This window comes from Crocodylus porosus, unplaced genomic scaffold (assembly GCF_001723895.1).
Source record: "Crocodylus porosus isolate Cpor-Errol unplaced genomic scaffold, CroPor_comp1, whole genome shotgun sequence".
NCBI classification, from domain to species: Eukaryota; Metazoa; Chordata; order Crocodylia; family Crocodylidae; genus Crocodylus; species Crocodylus porosus.
This window is the reverse complement of record NW_017728927.1, coordinates 10,759,850-10,785,195: the sequence shown is the minus strand read 5'-3', so window position 1 is coordinate 10,785,195 and position 25,346 is coordinate 10,759,850. Positions and strand designations below refer to the sequence as shown.

The following is a 25,346-nucleotide window of genomic DNA, read 5'->3' as shown; positions in this document are numbered from 1 at the left end:
TTTGGGGATTTGAAGTCCTAGGTGCATTCCACATGCAGCATTTCATGCATTTTCTCATTATCAAATATTCATTACAATATCTGATGCAATTATCACTCCTTTGTAGCAAAGGGAAAGGGTACATTAGTCTGAAGTCAAGCAGGAGGTGGGGTAAAGATGTACCTTACAGACTAACTAAATCAGAGATGAACAAGTCTTGGGAATTTCAGCGGTGGCTGCCAATGGCGTTCTCTCATTTTCTGAGCTCCCAGCAAGAGATGCTGGTGTTGGGCTTGCCAAGGGGACAAGCCCTGAAAGTGATGTCAATGGGAGAGCGATATCCAAAGCAAGAGGTGCTACAGAATGCTATACGCTTTGGAAAATGGAAAGGGGACATATGGCTAGGCAGGCATGGCCATCTCATTAGCAGAAAGGATACTTACCGTCTCTCTGATGAGCAATGCAGTGAGTTCTTTGTCCTGCCCAGCAGCTCCTTGCTCCGGGACATTACCCGAGCCCAGCTCATGAGACCCCTGTGCTGGGAAGGCTGGGCCTGGCTGTTCATTGACTATTGCTGCTGGGTGGCCTTTTGTTTCTTCTGGCGGGTGAGCGGGTTGAGGAGAAGCAGGACCAGGAATCCCATCCTGCTGTGGTTCAGGTCTGGGAAAGGCTGGCCCAGGGGTCTCCTCCCGGTAGGCCACTGGCAAAGAACCCAGTTCTGCTTCGGCCTGCCCCAGCTGAGAAGCACAACAGTTTACTACAGGATGTGATCCCCTGTCCGCAGCCTTACAACAAGCTGGATCCAACCGGGTGCTACCTTGGTTAGACTGTCCGTTAGTTGCTGCTGTTGCAGCAGCGACAGCTGCTCCTCTGAGGTTTTGTAAGAGCTCTGCCCCCAAGTCTGCATGCTTTTGGCCTCCCGTTTCCATGCTTTCCTCCTGTTTTGGGCGGAAGTCAGCTTCTTCCAGATTAATAATCTCCCTTTTGCTCCTGAGTCTAGGACTGGTCTTTACTGCTTCAAACACACTTGGACCTGGCTCCAAGTCACCCTCTTGTTTGAGTAGATAACGGCTGAGTTCAGAGGGCCCGGGCAGCTGTGGAGAGTGGTTTCCATTCACATCCTTGCTTGGCCCTGCACCAGTCTCTGCCATGCGATTATGCTGGGCTCCCTGGCACGGAAGAGACAGAACCTCCTCTTGCAGGTTTATGGTCCTCATCAGCTTGGGTCCTCCTTCTCCCAACTTCTTGGCACGTTGCCACAGAGCAGCTGGCCGGATGACATTGGGTCGCAGAAGTTGCTGTTTTGGGGTCTTAAAAAAAAAAATTAAAAAAAAAAAAAAACTCAATAGTAGAAAGGACTACATTTTTCCACAGTGAGGAGTCAACTTTCATTTTTTTGGAAGACAAAGGAAGAACCTGCTCAGCGAGCAACATTACAATAGCTCCCAAGCTCATTACAGGAAGCTTGCATTATTATTATTATTATTTTATTTTGCATTTCACTGCATTCTTTTGAGTTTGCTCAATTGTGTTCTCTCTCAACATTAATAGCGACAAAATTCATCATGCCATATGTGACTTCTGGTTCTGAGTGGACTCTCTAGCAAGCTCATCTCCCCGTCCTTCCTTCCTATGAATAAGAGGCCAGAACTAATGAGTTTCATATCTAAATTTCAGTTCAGCAATTCACTCGACAGGCAGAAGTAACTAAGACTGAAGGTGCCAGGCCTGGCCACTGCTCCTGCTGCCGGCGAACTCAGGTTCCTGCACATGAACTTTTATTACTGTGGCATCCATGACAACTTTCAAATGGGGATGCAGAGTGGAGCTATATTAGTATACTTCCCTTCCAAAAAAAACCCCCAAAACCCTAAAAACCAAATGGACCTACAAGAAAATTGAGAAAAGCTTTAAAAATGTGGCCAAAGAAAGCAGCTGTCCAGAGCCCTACAATCATATCCTTTAGCATAGGCTTAATTCCCACCAACTGAAGCCAGGGGTGCAATGCAGAGGGCATGGTACCAGTAATATTTCACCAAGCCAGGAGATCGTCTTGGTATTGGGACATCAAACCAGGGCATTCATTCACTGCACAGAAATGACTGCTTGAGGCAACACTGGCATGCGACTGACCTGTTACAGGGATCAAAACGTGATCACTGCATGGTTATGCCATACTGCTTGCTCAAAGAGGATGGAAACATGGAATCAATTTGCCACAGATTTCTTTAATGTCAGCCATTGGGATAATCCTGTTCTCAGAGCCACGCCATGTGCTGGAGGTGGCCAGACGTTCTGACGGAAGAATTTTCCGTTGGCAAAAGTGCTAGTTTGTCCGAAGTGATGCATTTTGCAGAAATAAAGGAAATTCTGATACAATTTTTGGTAAAAACTTGCTTGCCTTCCAGCCAATCTGCCCATCCAACTCCCCAGCAGCTTATCATGAGATTCCACTTCAGCTCTCCTAAAATGGAGATTTTTAAAAATTTTATTCCTCTTTGTACGTGGGAATGACAGAACTTTGACCATTTGGTTCCAACTTGGGATAAAAAGTGTTGTAAAGAATTCCCAAATACTCTGTGGGTACAAACAACTATTTTGCAACCAATTCCTTACTGTGTGGCTAAGGGGTTGATGGTTTTAACACTCAAATCATTTCTAGAAGTAGTGGTAAGCTATCCAGAGGGGGGTGGACAAGAAAATGGACACACTTACCTTTCCTGCTAAAAACATACAAAGTCAAGGCAGGCAACCACTGCTAATTTAATATGGACTGGTCACCCATGGAGATTAGAGGTCCCAGTATATAGTGCTCCATTGCCTTGGATTAAAAAAGATCATTACGTTCTGGGACCTGCAGTCTCCATCAGCCACAAGTCTAAGCAGCATGGCTGGCTCTACAGTCCCCGTTTTATCCAACGGAGACCAAGTCCTTCAGATCTCAGCAAGAGACCAGAAGTGACTTTCATTTAACTCCAAGTTCAAGTGCCTCCATTGCAAACACACATTCTGAAGAACCCAAGCAGCCATCTGTGCTATGAGCTGTTTAGCAAAAGCAAAAAAGGATGCATGGCAACACATCTGCATGGAAAATCACCTCCTGAAGGATGACGACATCATCGTCCTCTTCCTCCCGCCGCTGCCGGGCCCCTGCATCTAGCAACGGAGGAAACTCTTCGTCCGAGGAATCCGAGATCGTGATCAGCCCGTCTTGGTGGTTTACGAAGTCTGCAGCAAGGCAGATAAAGTCATCCACTTGTTAAAGATTTGCAGAAGCTCAAGCACTTGGAACTGATCAGTGCAGTCCCAAAGTTTACACTGCAATGGCAGGAAGGAGGTACCCACAAGACAGTTACACTATAGATCACTGTTACAGCGTCTCTATTTACGCCACTATGCTGACGGGCGGAACGTAGTACAAATGTGAACACCTCAAGGCGCCTAAAAGGAGAGAAGTGTATGTACCAGATACATGTATTCCTTAGTGCTGTGCAGAGACTTGACGATTCCTGTTGGCATAAAAAAAATCAGTTCAGGGAATGGCGAAGCAGCACAGGCAGCTTTAAGTGTTATGCTGAAAAGGCTGCGGGCAGGGCATCTATTCATTTCTGCAGAGAGCGGTGTAGGAGGCTCCAGCAGCATCAACAACTCAAGGCTGCTCATTTGATTGAAAACAAGGCACAATCTGGAGGAGGGAAAGGACTCCAAATGAACCCAGATCTCTCCTGGAAGCAATGCAGAAATCCTTGAATGACTGAGGGAGCAGATAAAGCCACCTTAAATGGCAATCTTGTCTGAGGCATGGAATTAAAAAACGTGAACAAGCCCACATGCCAGGACTGAGAACAAGTACCGGCCTGAGATTTTAGACTCTCTCTACTGGTTAGACAGCACCTGTCCCAGAGGCAAAACCTTGAGAATTGGCAAATCCAAATGCACGACTGCCATCTAGGCCACTGCTCACCAACACAGATTTGTTCATCTATCCTGTTTGCAGATGTTAAAAAAAAATAACACGGCACTTTACTTTAAATTCTGCGTGCTCCCGTGCCAAGCCCAGCACATGCCCGGAAGAGGCAGTATGTTAGTTGGACCCGACTCACCCAACGTCTGTATAGATTGGGCAATTCAGCGGGGCTTTGGAGCACTTTTATGCAATAGCTAATTGACTCAGCTTTAAATTAAAGCCCCCAAAAGTCCCAATGAAATGCCCGATCTATACAGATGCTGTGGAGCTGGGTCAAAGTAATGCGCTGCTTCAATGGTGGCCTCGGGGTGGTTGGGGCCGTGGGCAAGAGAGTCATTTGGGGCCTCTTAGAGGCTTAATTTTGATGAATTATGAGCAAGTCAGACATCTTCACATTTCAATTTCACTCTGCCCTATCCACGAAACTGCAATGAAACTAATTTAATGCAATATTGATAATATGAACATTCAGTGTTGTTGCAAAATTTTGGGCCCCCTAAAGTGCGGGGCCCGGGCGGTCCATTGGCTTGCTCCTCTAAGGCCGCTACTGGCTGCTTCTTCCAGTAAAACAAATTTTGGGGGGTTTTAGGTTGCTTTTTTAAATGGTCTGCAAGCAGCCCTTCAGTTTTTAAGTAGCCCTCATTTATAAGGGTGTGATCTTCCATTCCCCTTAAAGAGGGATGAATCCTGCTGCACAAAACCCTTAGGATGGATGCAAAGTCAGCCTTGTTTCCAGGGAGGACCCTGTCTCACTACCTGTCCCACAGAGACTTGTGGAAGTTGCTCTCTCTGGGTTTAAACAGATCTCCTTTGGAGCAGGATTGGCTGTGCTGGGATGCGTCTTCAGTGGTATCTATAGACAGCGGCAAGGAGGTTGGCCCACAGGGTCAGGCCCCTGCTGTTCTCAGACCTCCAAAGGCCTGATTCAGTGGGACAAAGGCCCGGGTGCTTGCCCCGACTTGGGGCACACCGCTGCAGACTGCAAGCCCTGGGTTCTCTTGCTTGCAGACACGCACCCCAGGAATCCCCTAGCAAGGGGTTCCTTGGTGCATGCGCTTTGCTGCCATGCCCTGGCTCCAGGGTGACTGGGGGTGCAGCAGCACAATATAGGCTCCTGCAGAGACATTCCTGGGGCGTGCAGGATCAGACCCCTAAAGCCCTGGAAGCACCTGTCCAGACAGGCAAACGAGCACTGGACATGAAAAGGCAGCACAAACTATTATCAGGTATGGTCACACTCACAAATGTGGGCATTTGTGGCATGACAAAGGGTAAGACATCTGCTTGTTTGGCTTTCGTGCTGTCATAAACATTTGGTCTAGATGCATGAAATTATTCAAGGGAAGCCTTTAAACATCAAAATGGATGGGGGGGAACCTCCAAGAAGAAAAAGAGGCGATTCCATTAGCAAACACCACAAACAACGAGCTCCACAAGGAACGGTGGGAGGGCTTTTTTTTTTTTTTTTTAAGATAGCGAGTCAAGGTAAGTGGTGATTCTCCACAATCAGTGACGGACACCAATGTAGGCGTCACCCTCGCACCTTGTCCAATTCTGATGGGATCTCATCTGTTTCCCCAGCAGGGCTAGACACTCTTAACCCTGCTGTTTCCACCTCCCAAGTCAACCATGCTTGAAGCTAAAGGCCTTGTTTTTCTAAATGTTATCCTAAAAGAAAAATCCCCATGACAGTGTTTCATGCTAAAGGGTGTGCCAAGCAAAGAAATGCAGTTAGGTATAAACCCCCGAAGACAGCGCCACTGCCAGTGCTCTCAGCCAAGTCTTGAGTTACTCCAGAATGTCATTAAACAGGTGGGATTCAACACAAAACACACCCGACAGATAGGAACCTGCAATTATTTTGATTTGGCATTTGATTTGATTTTTTTGATTTGGCATAACAAAACAGAAGCGGGATTTTAACAGCAACATCAAGCCTCAAAACAGAGGATGAGGGGGGAAAAAAAACAACACTGCCCGGTTCCTCTTTCAAGAACGGCCACAGTCTGAGCCAGTTTGATTCTCAAATGGGGGAACTACAGATACCGAGGACTGAAAAAGCACATTCTCCCTAGGCAAAAAGCAGGCCCTCGAGAGGCCAGGATGCCTTGTCAAATGGACCTTCCTAAGACACGCTAAACCACTGGGAAGTTCAAGTCTGGCTCACTAAATGAACTGCTTTTAAAAGCCTTATGTTTTTCAAGACACCTCAAAATGGCTGAGAGAACAGATCTCATCAAAACCTCAAGCTCCAGTATACTGGAGATGTTGAAAGCAGAAGAGCTCAACAGTTGAAAGACTTTTTGCAACTTGTTTCCATCAGTACTGCTGCCCTTGACAGGTCATGTCTCTGGTTAGGGACTGCAGGCATCTATTTCACTTACTGTATATGTTGCAGGGATGTAGGTTATAGCCGTGTTGGTCTAAGGACCAGGCAGACAAGGTTCTTTGGGTAAATCTGATATCTTTTATTAGACCAATTCAAATATCAGATTTACCCACAGAACCGTGTCTACTTACTGTATATGCCACCCCTGTTCCCAGGGCAGTCTGGAAGCAGGCATCGCTACATGGCACCAGCCCTCGAAGAATGAATCGGATTCAGGGGACAAAAATTTCTTCACTCTACTAACATGCAATATTACTCCAAATAGAGCAAACCTCCCTGATTCACATAAAAATCTCCATTTCTAGGATCAAATGAGCTTTTAGATTATATTCTGAATGGGAAGAAAGTACTGCCTGCCTTTGGAGGCTACTTTACTCACCAACAGAAATGAAAGATTCCTTTACAGGGCAGAGCATTTGGGTTTGGACTGATTTCTCTCCAAGGGCATGTACTAGCTCAATCATGACAACAGAGAAGACAACCTAGGATGCAAAGTCAGAACCATTTCAGCCCAAAATGCTCAGAATCCACCTGGTGGTATAACTGGAAAAAACAGTGGGAAAACTCAGAAACAGGAGGAACCATCCCCCAAAACAACCACATGCAGTAACAAAGGGAAGTTACAGCCTGAGCTGATTATTCACTTTCACCTGATGGGAAAGACAGGAGATTGATGCTCATCCATGCCTTTTTCTCTCAAGTGAAAGCCACCTTGCTCCAAAGAGACGCACACAATTCAGGAATTAACTTTCACGTTTTGTCAATACATTCAAGGAGATCATCAGGAAGAGATTATAAAGTCAGAAATGCCCCAAATAGTCATTACAATCTGCTGGGCTATTCAAGTATCCACTTACACAGACTACTGATGGATTCACCCCCTTCTGCACTCCACTTAGCTTGAAAAAGGATACTGTGATATCCAAAAGCTTGCTAGAAACATCAACCCACCTCCAAGTTGGTCTAATAAAAGATAATCAACTCAAACCAAAAGACTCTGTCTACCGTATAGCCCCAGACCAATATGGCTAACCCCAAAAGAAAACTCCCAGGCTATTCAAAATGTTGCATGCGCCTGTTCTTATTACGCACCAGGATAAACCCACACTCCTCCTTCACCACAAGCCCATTCACATTCACTCTAGCAACGAGAAGACCACATACTGCACCACATACATACCACATAAATGTTAATATATCAGATATGTCACTATCCAACAAGTCTTGTCCACCTTTCTCCCTGCTCCAAGTATTAGAAACCCATGCGTTTAAATAGGAGCTCTGAGCAGAGTTTGGTCATTCAGGCAGTGATCCTGATCCAAGAGATCTATTTGGATGCAAAGATAGACTGCTTGCCGTGAACATGGAAAGGAGACCTGTGTCATGGATATTAAGTAGTGGCTTTCTCCGTGGGGCAAGGAGGAGCATTATAGTGAGTCTGCCCTACCAATCCTCTACCTGCAGTTATTTGAAAGGCAGCCATGTATGTCATTCCATCGGCTCCTACAAAACTTACTTTCTATAGAGCAGATGGACTGGCAGCCATTGGATCCTGAAGGGGGAAACAGTTAAATGGAGGAAAATACCTCCAAGGAAACAGTCACCCCTTCAATACCTGCATACAGAATAAATACAGATGCAAAACAAAGCACGACCTTTGTAGAAACCACATACAGCCTGGCAGCACCGGAGAGAGCCAGCTCCCAAGGAGGAAGCATCAAGGAGCAGGACAGAGAGCAAATGCCCAGCTGCCAGGCCTGGGACTGCTGACAGGTGCGCAGGGCTGAGCATGGAAAGCTGCAGGCTTGGACCTGCAGAGCAAGGCAGCCAACGGATGCCCAAAACAAGACTGAAAACAAAAGCTGGGTTTTCTCAATAACCTTCAGAAGGAAACTCCCGCTTACTTCAGGAGAACAAAAAGAAAGCACGCAAGCTTGGGCAGACAAGTTTTACCATCCTGAGAAACAAAGGCAGAGATACAGGCAGGTCATCTCTCAAGTGGAGACAAAGCTGCTCTCCCATACAGGAAGTACAGGAACCCGTGCAGAGGTACTCCAAGAGCTTTAAAACTTGATAACATTCACATTTTAACCAAGGACTATCAACTGATATCACGATGAAAGGCTGGATCTGATGCAGTGCCAATGCCTTTCCTTCTTCCCACTCCCCTTGCCCCATGAAGAGTGCTGCTCACAAACCCACGACATGGGAGTGGGGACTCTGAAAAAGCAGTCGGGCTTCCAGCACAGCATTTCATCAGCACTTGAAGGATTTGTGTCAAAGCTCGGTAAACAGAGCAATTCCAGTTAGTGGCATAAATAAGAAAAAGGGATGCACATTTAGAGTGCCAGGCTGTCAAAAATCTGAGAAGTAGCAGAGATCAAGGCAACCTCACATAGCCAACAACTGTCTCATGTGAAAGTGTGAAAATAAGTAAGCCCCACGTACAGATCCTTCACTATGTGGCTGCTTACATCCAAGCTAATTGCCACTAGGATACAAGCAAGAGGGATTTCCATCACAGATTTACAGAGTCGTAGATGTTAGGGGCTGGAAGGGACCTCACGAGATCATCGGGTCCAGCCCCCCTGCAAATCAGAACAGGAGAGGACAGGCACAGGGCAATAAGGCTTGGCAGGCAGTGTTGTCTGAACTCCTACCAACATCACAGCAACCTGCCCTGGCACAAAGGCTTTTGCTCCCTCTGAACTAAACCCCAGTGGAGGACAATTCACAGCTAGTGCTGCCATTCTGCAGCATCCCTTGGAAGTGTAGGGGAAAGGCCAAGAACACCATAAACCTACAGATGTGGAATCACTCTGAATTTCCACTTAATTTAACCCAAAGGCTATTGAAGCTTCCTTTCTTTCTCCCTAGCCCAGTTTAATTCTGTACATTTGACAGCACCACGCTTGGCTGTTTTCACTGCACCTCCTGTCACCATCCCCTGCTCGCCAAGTAGGGTATTTTGCACAGCAGAGAAAAAAGTCCATAAAGAATTTATAGCTGCGCCGTTGTAACCACAAGTGGGCAGGCTCTGCCTTTTTCTTTCTTGTCAAGGTCTGCGTTCAAAGGAGTTTACAGTCTTCAAAGCTTCCTGCCGCCCCAGCTGCAGATAAGAGCTGAAAAAGCTGTTTCACTGCATTTCACATGCTGATATCACTGGTGCTGCCAAGGACCAGCAGATTCCCTTTGGAAGAAACAGTGTATAGATGTGGTAGCTCCCAATTCGGGTCTCAGACTTCAAAACACTCCAACCCCAGCAGCCCAAAGAAATTCCTGGTGCAAGAAAGACATCTTACAACGGCCTTGCCTTATCACTTCCCTTCTCCTTTCCCCTGGCCCGCTCAAGTTGGGCTGGTAAGGATGTCACAAGACGTTTGTAGGAGACTGTGGTTATAGCCTATGTTGCTCTCTGGCTCCAGCACACTGCTGTAAAAGCTGGGTTGCTAAAATGCAAAGGAAGGTAGGAAGCGTTGGAAAAAAAATAAGTTTGACTTTAAAAAAATACATCCGAAACACTGAGTTGTGTTTCAGGCTTCCTCCCTCCTGCTGTACAGTACGATTTGAGCATAAGCTACCTGACAGCATAGCTCTCTTCCGCTCACAAAGCAGCATCAGTTCTCCCTTTTTCCCCGCAGGCAGCCAACTTGTTTTCGGCTGTTCGCCTGAAAGCTAGCTGATCTTCTGGCCAGCCTCAAGCTGTTAAAACAAAAAGCTGCTGCTTCAATAATGCATGACTTGTGACTAACCAGCAGCAGGCAGGACTCACAATGCAAAACCATGAAAACTCAGCCACTGAATGTACAAAACTGAATTGAGGGGAAACAAGGCTGCCCTCCCCTTGGGCATTTCCAGTAATTATTTCACCAAAGGGTTTGGTATGTGGACCAGCCACCACCTACTTTTGTTGAGAGAAAAGCAGCTGAACAAGTTAAGCTGTAGCCACACAAGCAAAGGCTTAGAAGTCCCACTGGAGGAAGCAAAGTCCACGACAGCACTAAGATTTAGTGCACAGAAATCGGCAATCAACTGTGCACACGGAACTGCTGGGCTACACCTGAAAAGCAAAACCAAAGATTGCCACAAATACCTACAACACAGCTATTGTAATCTATGCACTTGTGCAGAAACCAAGTGACAGCTCAGGCCAGTGGCTCTTGACCTTTTTAGACAGAGGCACCCCTGGATAGACTCAAGGTACCCCTAAGTAAATGCCAGCTCTTTGTTTTCACTCCCTTTTTGACAACAGAAAAGTAATCGAGCAGCTTTTCTGTTGCAAAGAACTCAGAAAGACTACAACTACACGTTTCTATTTGAAATCTCTGGGTTTAATCTTGTGAATCATGTTTGCCAACCTAACAGTGCTAACATTGCATGGCACCTTGCAGCACTCTTCAAAGGCTCCCATGGGGTAAGCTGGCCTCTTCCCAGGCATGCTGCAGGAGCCTGCTTTCAAGCACAAGTAGCAAGGGACCTGATCCTTGCTGCTGCGGAGACTCCCCGCCTGCCCCAGGGCCAGGGGGGTGAGCTGTGGGTGGGCTGCGCGGAACCTGCTTTGCAGGGGGGCCCAGTCCTTTCCTCCGCAGTGGCGGTGTGGGGGAGGCCAGGAGCCTGGGCAGGCACCTGCTCAACCTGGAAGTCTAGCCCCGAGGGCCTTGCCTGGCTCCACTTCCGGGATCCCTTCTGGAAAGACACCCCTGAGGCTCAGTCAGCAGGTATTTCGCTTTGTGGGCAAATAAGACATGCAACCGTCTGCAGAAGGAAAGCAATCTTTACAGCAAGGCCTGTGCCTTCCAGCACAATTGTACAACACCCCACGCATCAGGACAGCATCTCAATTGGGGACTGCTTGGCTGTAGCCTAGGGAAAGGAATGCACACCCTGCTCTTCCTGCCTTACAGCGCTCATACAACACAGCCACAGCACACCGTCTGCTAGCAACAACTTTCCTAAAGAACCTCTGACTGGTAAATCACAGCTCTCAGCCAGTTCCAGACAGTAGTTCTGGATATCTTCAGACAAGGTTCTTCGGGTAAATCTGATCTCTTTTATTAGAGCAACACAAACAGTTGGAAAAAGTTCTTCACTGCGAGCTTTTCTCAAGCTTTGTCAGCCTGATGAAAGGCGTTTATACCTGAAAGCTTGCAAAGAAGAATTCTGCCAAGTATTTGAGTTGGTTTAATAAAAGATATCAGATTTACCCCAAGAACCTTGTCTGTGTATGTCCTTATACCACCACACCTACAATCTACACCCCTGGATATATTCAGGCCTCCAAGTTAACATCTGACTTAGTTTAATAAAGCATGTAAGCCTGTGAAAGAATGAGAGCCCTTTAAGAAGCCAACCAGAAGGAGGGGCCGGGACTCGAGATTTACAGTAGAGTCAAGAATAAAACCCATACTCCCTAAATGACTTCAGTGCCTCAGCTCCCAAATATTCAAGGGGTTAATGCTTCCCTTCCACACAAAGCTATTGGGAGGATCAGGTCACTAATGGTTTATAAAGTGCTGTATTATGCTGACAAGCGCTGTAGGAAAACAGAGGGAGCTGCACAGCTACCAGAACACTCTCCTTGAAAGGGGCAATTTCTTATTTGCTAATGTCTAAACCCCTTGCTGCCTGGACACGCATTAATTCAGCACTGCTTCTCATCGTTCTGTGTAACACTGCATCTCCATCCATGTCCAGGAACAGAGGGTTTTTGGCAACAAGTTCCATTATCCTCACAAAGTTTTCCCTAGCGCGTCCCCCAAACCACAGCTTGCTCTGTACAAATCTTGTCTCATCACTCTTATTTTCTCTTCTCCTTTCATTATACTCAAGTGGGCCCTGCCTCCGCCTTCCAATACTAACTGGATCTACCCGAGTAAATCCAGAAAGCAGATCACAGGGCTCTCCCAGGTACCAAGCAAGCAAAGGAGTTGACAGTTTAGCCAGAAAGAAGAACCACCTTGAAATGAGCCATTTTAGGATAAAATTGGCTATGACGGGGGCCAGGCCATCACTGAAGTCTCTGGACACAGGAACGTGCACATGCAAGAACGCCAGCTCTCTGCTGCTTGCTTTTGCCCTCCATTTTATCCTGGAGAACTAGCTAGCATTTCATGAGCTAGGTTTTGCTTATGCTGCTCTCATGTCAAATTCTTGCGTGTTCAGCCTTGTTCTGCTTTCCTCTGTAGTCTCTCTCATGGGAGGTGGCCTGTGGCACACTCCTGTGAACGCCACATTTGACTTACTGAAGAAAAATAAATGGTTACTAGTAAAATAACCTGGCTGGAGACCAAAGTGTTTGGTGCCACGTGGTGGCAATGCACTCTCTCAGAGCACAGGGGCTCAGGATGCACTTGCTCTGGACATGGCTATAAAGGCCCAAAGCCCAGCTGCCCCTTGGATCACTCCAGCTGCAGCAAGCCAGAAACTCACGGCACAGGTCTGCATGTCTCAGCCAACGAGATCTTGCCCTGTTCAGGTTCAAACCTACTACACGCCTTTCTGTAGCTCCGATCAACTTGTACCAACTGCCCTGGGCTTGCCAGGTTTGGGCCATCTTGTTTGGCTGGAGCTTTCTGCAAAACCAGCTGATCCCCTTTTTGAAGGTCTATGGGTACTGCTAGCTACTTAGTCCCAGCTGTCCCACACAACGCATGTATGGGGAGCCACAGAAACAATGCTCAGGAGGAAAGATCCTTTTCTGTTCTCTCCAGAACAGGCAGATTCACAGTCAGGAGAGAATCAACCACCCTAAGTAGGTGGGAGAACTGCCTTCAGGATCCGGTTTCAGACGGCTCTTTGGTTCATCACTCCTCCAATTCCCAACTCTTGATCTCCAGAGGACAGAGGGCCACTAGCCCTACCACCCCCCAAAAAGTCACCGTTCTTCACACACAAAAAGCAAAACAAGGTTTTCCCAAAAAAATCCTTATTCAGCTGAGGTGCATTAGGAATGGTGTCTACTTATCTTGCCCTTCGCAAGAGGCTCAGTTAACAATCCCATTGACAAACCTAGACTGCTTTAACACAGAGCTGGCTGCCCCTGCCACGTGAAAAAGCCCTCTGGAAGAGCGAGAGCAATCTGCTGAGTAAGCTGGTGCCATTTTTACAGTTACTTTAGACCATAATGCATTATACAAAATGACTATGTTCTCCCTCCCCTGTGCCCCCTCCTGCCACTTTGCACGAGCTAGCCAGACTGGGTACACAAAACATAGGGTCGTTCCACAAAAACGGGGCTCCACGTTAGTACATAAAATGTACATGCAACAAAACAGTTATCTTCGCAACACAAATGCCAGCCAGCTAGCAAGAATTACAGAGGCAAACACAGAAGTGTTTTGGAATTCAAGAGGTTAATGATACTTTTCATTTTGCAAACCTGACTTAATGAGCTCTCAGGAACAGAAACTTCATTGCTATCATCATATTCTAGTTTCAAGCTGCATTTGGTTTCTTTACCCTATTAAAATCAACAACTTTAATTAATCGCAATTCTCAGAAATTTCTCCCCTTCCCTCCTTTTCCGCTATTGTTATAAACTAATCCCCACTAGAGAGGCAAGTGGAGCTATGCAAATTAAGTGGCAAGTTTATCCAACAGTACTTTTTATACAACCAATTTGACTGGTTTTCCCTGTACAGTCGGTTTCTTCTCCCTGTGTGGGTTTCTTCCCCTAAAGCAACAGGGGAGAGAATTTTAAGACAGATTTATAATTACTTTCCAAACGACAAATATTGGCAAAAGGACTCAGGAGGCAGGTTTAGTACCAAGACTATTTTTAACTAATTTCAAATCTGACTGTGTTTCAAAAGTTGATTGCACCTTTGAAGTTACTTCATCTGTTCCAGCTTGCCAAACTCGGGTGCTGGAAGTTTCCCAGGCCTTGAGACTGACCTCTGCCAAAGTTGGCCCAATGACACAGCAATGAGGCTCTGTACCAGCCCATAATGCTGGCCAGAAAATGCCAATTTACAAGGAGCAGCAAAAACAAGGAGCAGTGCCAAGGGCATGGAAACATTGCCCACAGTCACTTGGGTCTCACTGTGGCTCGAGGAGACGCGAAGGAGGGCAGGTGGGATAGATAGACAGACAGACAGACAGATATTAATACATATTTGGTGGTCCAGGTCAAATCAGCCAAACCAGATCCAAATGATATTGATTGAGCAGAACACAATCGTTCCAAAAACCGTATCGACTGAGCAGGCAGAACTAAATCATTTTAAACACCATAGACGGCGCTACAACCAGTGCCCATCCTCCATCCCAGGCTCTTGCCCTGGGACTTCAGATACTTCCAAATCCATTGGCAGGCATCTTACATGCAGGCCCAAGCCTGAAGGTTTTGGGATTTGGATGCTCCCCACCTGATCTTAGCCTACAAGACGCCGAGAAACCACTTTTGAGATCATGGTATAGACTGGTGAGAAGGATGCTGACTGCCATTTGATGCTCGGTGCTATCTGGTTTGAGGGCAAAAGGGAAGATCCAAAGGTTTACAAGCATAAGCCGCTGTACAAAAGCATTGCTCTTAAAGACCAGAGCAATCGACCTGTAGAAAATGCTGTTAGTTGTGAAAGCCCACTACATGTGCTGGGATAAATAGGAGCACGGTCACGGTTCCTTAGAGAGAGGGGGGTCCAGGTATTTGGGCTTTGTCGGAACTGGAATATAGGAGTAACAGGTATGAAGAACTGACTCAACTAGCTCCAGAAACAGCTCACAACTCATCTTTCAAGGAGTTATTTTAAGAAATTGCTCCGTCTTGGTCTTCTGACATGAGGGTGGGGACAAAAGGAATGTCATATGAAACCATGTGAGCTCCAACTTGGACATATTTGGTGGCAAAGGCCAACATCCTTGCTCCTACTCTTCACTCATGGAGATCAGCTCCAAATCCTCAAGTTTAGTGACTTCTCTTGAAGCCGAGGCAGTCCTGGTCTGTTCCTGCACCATTTGCTTGACACTTGCTCGAGCTTAAAGCAGAAGCTTCCGCTGCTCTGCCCGCCAGCAGCCGCCCTGCCAACGTGTTATTTACAATACATTTTTATTCTTAACAGGTTTCTTTCCGTTCTTGTGCAAGGGGCCCACATAATAATGAGCGAGACATGGACTGACCTGGCAGAGGAGGGACACAAAGAGTTCTGCAAGTGCAAGAAGCAAATCAAAGGGGGAGGGAGGGGGGGGAAAGCCACATTTCCTCTGCAATCTCTGCTTAGATTTCTCAAATCTCAAGTGTTCCCTTCAATGCTACTATGTAAAACAGGCAGACTGGAACAGGATTTTTAAACAGCTATGCAACCCCTTGGATGCAAGTCTGCAAAATGCTGAAGGCTGCTCCATCAGCCTTCACTCTCAGAGGGAACAGGCAGAAGCATGGCAGGACAGCACCTTAGAGACCAACTCATTCAGAGAGGTGTGCAGATTTCATAGGCAACGACCTAATGCATTAGATGCGATGAGTATGACTATTCCATATTCATAACACCTGATACAGGTGGCTGTCGCCTGTAAAAGCTTTGTGTCTCTCCGAACAAGTCAGCCTCCAAGATGCCACCCTGGCCTGACTTCAAAGAGGATGAGAGAGAGGGAGATGACACGTCCAGGCCTGCTGGCTGGACTAACCTAAATGGGTGACAATGCTGTCAATCAGTGAAAGGAGCAGGTTGCTTTTTTTGCAGCTTATTTTAAACAGGAAAAAAACTTCTTTTATCTCCAGTTCCAGCTGTTGCTGGCACCTTACACTGGTCTTCAAGACAATGCACAGTGCCTGTTGGTTTTGGTGTGCTGTTTTCCTCAATACAGCTGCTTTTAGCCCAGACTTGTGGAGAGCAATGCAGGGTGTTCATCTGCCTCCTTCCAGCTAATGTTTAGTTGAAGGTCTAGCTGGAAGGACAAACGGGAGGCGAGCAGCCAACACCCTGCATTGCTGCACCCTTCGCGTCCCACAAAAACCAATGGGCACTGCGCAGAGTCTTGAAGACCAACATAAGATGCCAGCAACAGCAAGAACCGGAGATAAAATAAATTTTTCCTCTTTATAATGACCCGAGGGGACTATTCTTACAGCAGCTGAAATACAAAGCAGCTGGCCAGGGCACTCAGCAGAAGAACCTGAAGACAGAACAGCCAGCAGCACCAAGGAAGACGTGATCCAGATGTAGTTTCGTCTGTAACCCGCTCGCCCGGGGTTCGTACCATGAAGGCCAAATAGATGAGGCAGGGGAGAAGACCGCTGCATTGTGCTTCTTAAATTTTTATGTTTGGGAGTTCCTACAAAGTTTCACTTTCAGACAGCTGAAGCCAGCGAGCAAACCTCACGCTTTCTTACCAGGAACTGTGTGAAAAGAGAAAAAGCCTGGCCTTGGGCAGCAAAAACAAGGCTCTCTTATGCAGCAGCTGGGCTGCTTATTTTCAGGCAAGGCAAGTCTCAGATGTGTGTGCATGCACTGCCTTGCTGCCAAGGGCCCCGCTTCGAGATTTTTTAAAGGCTGTTCTTCTGTATAATTTGAGACCCGTCTGCTCCTGCCCTGAGCACCCCCAAGTGACTCTGCTGATGACACCTTCTTCGGTCTTCGCCTTTCAAGCCAGGAAGAAGGTACAGAAATGAAACTCTTCTAAAATCCATTTAGTTCTCATACTTTGTGTAAAACTTGCTGCTAACCACAAAGGGAAGAAGTTAGCTCACGGTTCATTTAAGCCAGAGAGCCAACCTAGCTATCTAAAACACATGCAGAAAAGCATTCTCTTCTTCTACCATGCAAACTAAACCAAGGGTCAGTTCACTGCTAGCTGCTCGGAAGGACATCTACCTGGGGACATTCAGAAACTTCCCTACAGACTACATGAATACGGAGAAATTTCTCCAAGCCTCCTTTACACTGTCTTTATATAGTATATGCACATCAGTAGTCCCCAGGCATTAGGCACAAATTGGATCCTGGAAGCAGCCTGAGTCTGGTTAGGGGAAGACCTCAAGTCCTAGTTAGAGAAGAGGGTCTATCAGACAGACCCAGAGATTCAATCCAGGTATTCTGCTATAGTATATTTTTTACTATGCCTTTCCTATCCCAGCTGGTTCACTGTATTCAGCTGGGCTCTTGCTAATACTGTTATGTATAGAGCTGAAGCCATTTTAATCTTGATAAAAAGGTTCCCTCCCTGCCAGGGCAGAAGAGAAAAGAGCCCCATCCAACCAAGCCTCCCCTGAAGGGAACATCCTCACTGCAGAGCACCTCGGGCACTTGGGGTGCCCCACCCCAGATGTGAGCAGCCACAGTGCAAAGCTACCCTTGTGTGGATGCTCACACGTGTGGGGCACCAGGACTTCTGGGAGCATGTCCCACAGTTTGCTGCGCTGGAATACCCAGCTGAGCTGTTTTCCAGGGAGCTCTGGAGAAGCTCACCTATGCTTCACAGTCCAGAGGGTGAATTGTGGGAAAGTCCTGGAGTACTGCAGGCCAACCTTTATGGCAGGTGTGCCACAAATTAGCCCCATGCTCTCCTCAAGCACCACTTCAATCCTCTTCCCCTGCCCAACTGGCTGCTCTGCTTTCCACTCCCTGCCCTGTGCTCCTTACCTGATCTGACGCTTTGCTTTCTGCTCCTCACCCTATCTGCTACTGGGCTGCCTGTCCCGGCCCATCTGCCATATGCCAAATGCAGGAGCCAGATTAGGGCAAGAGCCAATGTTAACTCTGCAGGGAAGACATGGCCCGAGTTATAATGTGCATCAGGAGCAGATACTGGTAAAAGCGCTGGAAGGCCTCTATAGTAAACTAGGTCTGTGCTTCGCTGTACTGAAAGCCTGCAGAAAATGTCCACGCGGTAAGACACAAGGTGAACAGAGGAGATCCTGGAGTCATAAGCTGAAGGGCAGTCACTGGTTGCAGATCCAGACACCAAAGAGCTCCCAGTGCTGTGATCCTTGGGCCAATATTTATGATGATTTTTGTATCGCTGCTTGTATTTCTATTTAGTGCTGTGCTATGGCCCTTCTGATCCTGCCCTTGGCTCATCTCCGATGCCAGCAAGTTCAAGTGCTCCAAAGCAGTCAGTGGTTAGCAGGCAGGAAACAGAGACCCAGACTGGGTCCAGCACTGCCAAGTGGCAGTGCCAACTTAAGATTTTGTTTAAAATTAGTATCAGTTACAAAGTCTTTTGCTTTTCTAGCATATATTTGAAACAAGCAGAAAGTCACAACAGTACTCGGTATTGAATCCATGGAAACTAGCTAATGGTCAGACTTCGAAGTGTTTCATATTTTACAATGTTCCCCCACAATCTCTGCACTATGCACTCTGCGACTAAATAAAACTCCACAAGGACAGAACAAATTCTCTGTTGACCAGCTAAAATGCTTTGAAGGCAGGTGTTGTACATCTGTGTTTCAGTTTTGCAGAAAATGACATTTAAAACACCGCTTGGAACCCAGCAGTTTCAGCTAAGCAGAAACAATCGCTTTGCAAATGCAAGGGTAAAAAAGGGCCATGACAGACAGAGCTAAGGAGGTCTGACTGCACCATTTGATAGGGACAAATGATTCCTTTTCTTTTTCTGCCAGCGTGCTTTCTGAACTTCTCTCAGTCTCTTTCAAAAAGTTCAAATATCCTGTGTAGTAAGAGAGGGTTTCCATCTAACACCGTATAGATTCCCAAGCAGGGCTTTGCAATTGTGCTACATCAAATAGGCTATTAACTGTGCAGACTGTAAGGTCAGCAAGTGGAGCCGCAAATTTAAAACACGCAAACAAAAATTTGATGAGCGCTCTTTCAACATGGCATTAAGATGAAGGCCGCATTCCAGCCATCACAAGCCTGGCTGTGCAACAGGAGAGCTGAACCAAGGGAAACCCGGCTAACACACCACTTAGCTTGACCAAATGCAGCGTATGCTGTCAGTGAGGCTACCTGAGCTAGTGCCAAGGAATCTTAACGGTTTTGCTCGCTGCCTGATGGAAATCCTACCAGCAACCAAACTATGGCAAACTGTTTAAATACATAGCCTTGGGACTGGGAAAAAGGCTGTGGACTTGCATGTAGTATGCACTCACCTGAATGTAACATCAAAGTGCTCATTAAATAAATCACATTCACATCATCATGTACCTAGGGAGCACCGATTATGAAGCTGCACGTGATACAGGCCATATATTGGCTTGTAGCCAGCTCCCTACTGCATAAGGAGCACCGCGGGCCACCGGCTGAACAGCCCGGGCTTACGGTATTGCCACTGCATGGTGTTAGCAACCTTTCAACTGACTGCCTCCTGTGCATTCTGGGGGCTGCTATGAGAGAAAAACAAGAGATGGGAGCTGCCCACTATCACATTCAAGGCTTTAATACAGCCCTTTGACAGTGGCTTCCCCAGGACTGTTTCCGGCACAGGAAGGTAGAGGGCACTTCGTTACAACACAGACACTCCTAGTTAGCAAGCAGTTGACGAGAGCACGCCAAAGTTACAAAACGGAAGGTGGAGCTGGAAGGGGCTAGGCACTTAAGCAGTTTATGCGCTTTGTGGATATGCAGCTAACTGTGACATCTGTTGCAATGTAAGCAGCTGGGACTGGCAGTGTGTTACGGGGCCAAGCATTTACCCATGTACTTGGTGCAAATGGCAGACCAGGCAGGGTAAATCTTATGCTGATAAAGTCCCAGCAAGGGGGAAACGCAAGGGAAGAAGTCACCTCACCCTGCCTTTGCTACCTGGGTGCTGCTGCTACGACCACATCCCAGAATGAGTTGAAGAGCACTCTGAAGTGACGGCAGCACGAGGTTGATCATCCTCTAGTCGGCTCCCTTGTAGTGCTGGTCAGGGTGTTTCCTTCCGCGGCATGAAGGTAACCCACCCGATCACCAGCGAACACTTTGAAATGGCCGCTGTTGCATGGCTAAACAGCCGTCTTCCACCACAGACTTGGCATTAGTCTTGATATACCCCTGGAGCACAAAACAGCCTGCACAAAGTACTGGAGACTAACCCTCCTCCCCTTCCCACCTCAGATGCCAAGAGACTCAAATTCTGTTTCCAGCCTGTGAGAAGCTCTGGCCTCTCTCTCAGTTTCTCCATCTGAGACATGGGGACAATACTGTGCCCCTGCCTATGCCCAACGGAAACATTCTTGCTGCCATTCTTTTAAAACACTTCCAGATCTTCCAATAGCCGGTGCTAGGGAAATGAGGTCTATTACTAGAGGCCATCTTCCTACCACACTTATTCCAAGATGAAGCAGGCTCTATAGCAGCGGGATACACTAACTTGTAGCTCACAGTAACATCAACTCATCAGATCCCATTTCACCAAACAGCTGTTAATTCTCAAAAAAACTTGATTTCGACTACAGCTCTGCCACCTTTGCGAGGTGTAGGATTGTAACGTAGTGCCCTCTGCAGACGTTTTAGGTGTCCTGGGTGGCATCCTCCAGAAACACAGTCTTTAGAGCCCAAGCGCTGGTTGCACCAGACCACCTTCAGCTCATCCACTTTATTTCATGTCTCGTTACAACGAGGGACGACAATGGGTTTCAAAAGCTGCGGTATGTGACTGATGAGCATCGCGGACAACGAAGATAGCAGCTTCCATTTAAAATTGCCTCTGACCCAGCGATGTAATTAGAGAGCCCTTAAAAGAGAATAACCAACTTGAGCTGTTGCAGTATCAGCTCCGCCACCCTCCATTACCCACCCACTCCTATTCTCACAGCCACCTTCAAGCTCCTCTATAGGCAGAAAACTGAACCAGTGCATGAGCTGTCAAATGCTAAGCAAGAGAGACGCAGAAAAAAGGACATAGGGGGTGTTCCTTTTAAATGCTTTTCCCTTCAATCTAACGTCTTCCTGGAACCGGAGATTTGGAACTTCTCTTGTGTGCGGGTCAAGATGTATTAAAGTGTCAACAGCATGGAGAACCGCCTAGGAAAGGAAACTGGATAGGTTACAACTTTTACTTACTGAAGGGACGATTAACGTTCAATAGCAACAAGAATACTGAATATTTCATGATCTGGCTGGGTTACAAATTCTGGCTAATCCTACTGAGCTGTTAACACAAGTACACCACCTTCTAAATGTCAGACTGGGACCAGCAGTCAGAGATCTCCACACTTGAGATGTTGGAAAATACATCTGAAGAGAAGCCAGAGTTCTGCGAGAGTACTGAAAGACTTCTGATGACTAAAAGACAAGTTACTCTCAGCACCAGACCTGTGACTCCAATCATAACTTCCATGCTGCAACGTATCAGCCAGCAGAGCAGTGTTCTGCACGTCCTGGACATGTTAACTGCATTTCCTTCCTCATCAGTTTTAGCCCGACACTTAACCTTAGTTTAATGCAGCTCACAATTGAATTTGGTTTAAAAAAGCATCAGAATATAACTGACCCATCTCAAAAGGTGCCCAGCAGCAAGACCATTTGCTCAACAAACATCTAAGGTTTTTAACGGCTAGAGGGAGCAAGCTGAATAATTTCAAACCGCTGGAGAACATCGTTCCAATTTAAATCATTTAAACTAAAACTGTAAAAATTTCAAAGCTGAGTGCGGGTATAACAAGCTCTTGACTGCGAAGATGAATAGCGCAGCTCTAACGCTCCTGAAAGAACGCAGCCTCCGGGGAATGCTCAGACCCATGACCAGGCTGGAGTCAACTTTCAACTATTCCACTGAAAGCTATTGAGAAATGACGGCGTGTGTTTCTAGACGCACACTTCAAGCTTATGAATGGGAACTTCTTCCAGCCAATTCTGAAAACACCCACTGGGCCTCACTGCAATTGCTTTGGTGTTTGTGTTGCTCATGCTTATTAATCAGGTACTGGCCACCGAGAGACACTTCCCATCTCCTTTCAGTTGCCTAATTCATCCCTTACCAACAAAGTTATTTTAACACTAACATGCTTCACCTACTTTTTGGCAGTCACACTGTACGTTTTAACTGTCTGCCCGACTGCCACAGAGTGCAAAACATGTTAACAGCCACGAGCAGCAGATTCTGTGCTGGTTAAAAGGTCCACAGCGTAACACCCACTGCATTCTCCAGCCAGACAAAGCAGCAGCTGGCAGTGGAATTCGAGCTCCACAACAATATCCAGCTTGAAAAGCACAGGCCTTGTCTGCACAACCGTTTGAACTCGGAAAGCCAGGCCCTGTCTGCACGAGAGTTTGAACTCCAGCTCTGCTAGCAAAACTCTGAGCACCTCCATGGCCAAAGCACTTCTACAATGGCAGTGACTTCCCTGCCACCTGAATTAAGCCGCATCTGCCATTGTCCGACAGCCAACATGTGGCAAAGCTTTGGACCTTCAGCAGTAAGGGTCTTCCCAGGGCGCCCTTGGCAGCATCACTGCTAAGCAGAACACTTGATCCACCAGAAGTGCATGGATGGATATGCGTCCCAGCAGCTTGATAAGACCTTAGCATCCTGCTGCGAGCAAGAACACACTTTGCGCTCCCTCGTGCCCTTCTAAAAACACCAATTTGCACTCTGACCTCTGCAGCTGTCCAAGGAAAGCAAGCTGATGCAGGTGAGGCCACGCACTGCTACGCAGTATGGCCTGAACCAAACCACTCCAGTTCTTCCTCTAGACACAGGTCTGAAACGCCCCAGGTTTGTAGTCCAGCCATGTATATGCCTGACAAACAGAAGTGTTTATTAATGTCTGGTCTCACTATGCAGACACCCAGCACATGAAAACTATCAAAATGTTTATCGTTCAATATGGAAAGTCCCGCTGAACTCACTGGAATTTGGCAGAGCTGCAGGACTAGAGATGGAATTTGTACAGCAAAGATAGTTCCTTCGAAGGCGCCACTGCAATTCAGAACAAGGATCCTGCCCTGTGGCCAGTACTGCACCCTCCTAGGTTTGTTTAAGCAACAGCTGCTAAGACGCGAACCAGTAAAGCAGGACTCCCTTCTGTTCCCATTAACCAACCTGAGAATCTAGGGAGCAGGGGGAAGAGTGTGGCTAAAACACTAGCCACCAGACAGGCGGATGAACAGGGACATACCACCTTTCTTGTTCTGCTTTCACCACCAAGTCCCACCTTCTTCCGAGTTACACCTACAGCTTCTACAGTCTCAGGGCAAAAGCAAGAGCATTTGAGTGGGAGAGATCTAAGAACATCCTCTTTTGTGACTCCTTCGAAAAATAAAAGACAGACATGACACAGCTCTAAAAGTTGGCTATTTCTTTTCGACAGACTTAATGCTAAAGTCTTTGTGCCAACCAGACAGACAGCCATCGCTGCCATTTGGAGCTGTAGCTGAAAGGTCCACAGAAGTGCACCTGTCTTTTACTGCTCCCCACCTGTTTGCTAAGGCCCTTGTAAAAGTCAGAGACATTAAGCGATATCCCTGCTGCATTGTACACTGCCTATGCTAAAGAGGAGTACCCAGTTGCCCTACTCATTCTTATTTAAATGTCACCAATAGTTTTTGAACTGATGGTTAAAGACATAAAACTTCATTAAAAATGTTAAGATCTTGCCTACTTTTCACTGACTAAATAAGAAACTGAGAGAAAAGGAAATTTTATTTATTTGTATCGCATTTGTCCTACAGCCCCCCAATGTAAGCAGCTCTGTCAAACCAATCTGCAACTAGTTGCAACTATGTGGCCTTCAGCCTTGTACTGGATACAACTGGAAAGTAACCAAGTCAGTAAGAAGTATTTTAAAAGACACTAGTGGTAATTAGGTATCTAATTGCTACTGCACCTTTGAAACTGGCCCCCACACCGGAGAGCGAGCTGCAAGTCGCACTCTCAGCAGGCCACTTTCCAGGGACGCCCAAGCCACCTTTCCTGTGCAAAACGCCCCAGGAAGGACGACGGCGCTGGAAAGCTGGCATCAGAGAGCAGCTGCCGCGCTCCCGTGTGCCAGGCTGCATATTTTTGACAACTGTTCTCCCTAATTCTGCCTAGAAATGAGTTGCAAATCTCAGCTCCAACAGCTCACAACCTGAGGGTCTCAATGGCTTTACAAACAGAGCCTCAAAACACTGTTGCCTGGCCCTGGCTTTGTCTGAAACCTCAGCCCTGCCTGCTCCGATCACGTTTCCACAACCCCCATCGCTCCAGAGACGGCAGCCAGCAAAGTTTCCCGAAGATCAAACCCAGGTTGCTGTCCCTGTGCTCCAGGGCAGGGAGGTGCTGGCGTGCGGTATATACCAATGGGCCGCCCTTTGCCATCTCCCTCGGAGCAGAGCCGGTATCTGCACTGACAACCGGCACAGATCGAGGGTCTCTGAGCAAAAGCGTCCATCTAGTCACGAACCAGCCAGACAAGGAGCGAGTCCTGCTGCAGCTCGGACCCCCTGGGATGCGCAGGCAGTGCGGACACCTCCCGCTGCAGAAGGGGATGGAAAAGCCCCATCTGGCATGGGGAGCGGGCAGCGCAGCACGGCACAGCCTGCCTGCCGGTCACCGCTCAGGGGATCCCCGGGAACGGCCACCGGCAGACATGGCCACGGCAGCCCCTGTCTGTGTAAGTCACCCCCAGGTGTGCCCCCCCAGGTGTGCCAGACCCTGTGTGTGCGAGTCACTCCCAGGCGTGCCCCCCCAGGTGTGTCAGACTCTGCCGGTGCAACGGTCACCCCCAGGCATGACCCTCCAGGTGTGTCAGACCCTGCGTGTGCAAGGATCACCACCAGGCATGCCCCCTCCAGGTGTGTCAGACCCTGTCTGTGAAAGGCTCACTCCCAGGCGTGCCCTCTCCAAGTGTGTCACCCCTGTGTGTGCGAGGGTCACCCCAGATGTGCCTCCCGGCTGCGCGCCCCCCCGCGCCCACGCGTGTCAGGCCCTGTGTGTGTGAGGCTCACCCCCGGCGGGCCCCCCTCGGGCCCGGGGCGCTCGGGGGTCCCGGCCTGTCAAGCCAGCCCAGCCAGGGGCGGAGCCGGCCCCCACCCCGCACAGGGAAACTGAGGCCGGGCAGGGCGGGCCGGGGCGGCGGTACTCACCGGGCCGCCTTGGGGCCGCCCCGCCCGGGCCCCGCTCCATGGAGCCGCCGCGGCCGGG

At 47.8% G+C, this 25,346-nt stretch overlaps 1 protein-coding gene across 1 annotated transcript in view; it reads right to left on the bottom strand.

The window, feature by feature from the left end:
• Positions 1-25,340, bottom strand: part of RNF216 (ring finger protein 216) — a 97,715-nt gene extending 72,375 nt beyond the window's left edge. The window contains exons 1-3 of the mRNA XM_019541996.1: positions 25,289-25,340; positions 3,077-3,207; positions 423-1,289 (exon numbers count right to left, since the gene is read on the bottom strand). Of these exons, the coding sequence (XP_019397541.1) occupies positions 423-1,289; positions 3,077-3,207; positions 25,289-25,328 (1,038 nt within the window). The 5' untranslated portion in view covers positions 25,329-25,340. The remainder of the gene's footprint in view (positions 1-422; positions 1,290-3,076; positions 3,208-25,288) is intronic.
• Positions 25,341-25,346: the final 6 nt, after the last annotated feature.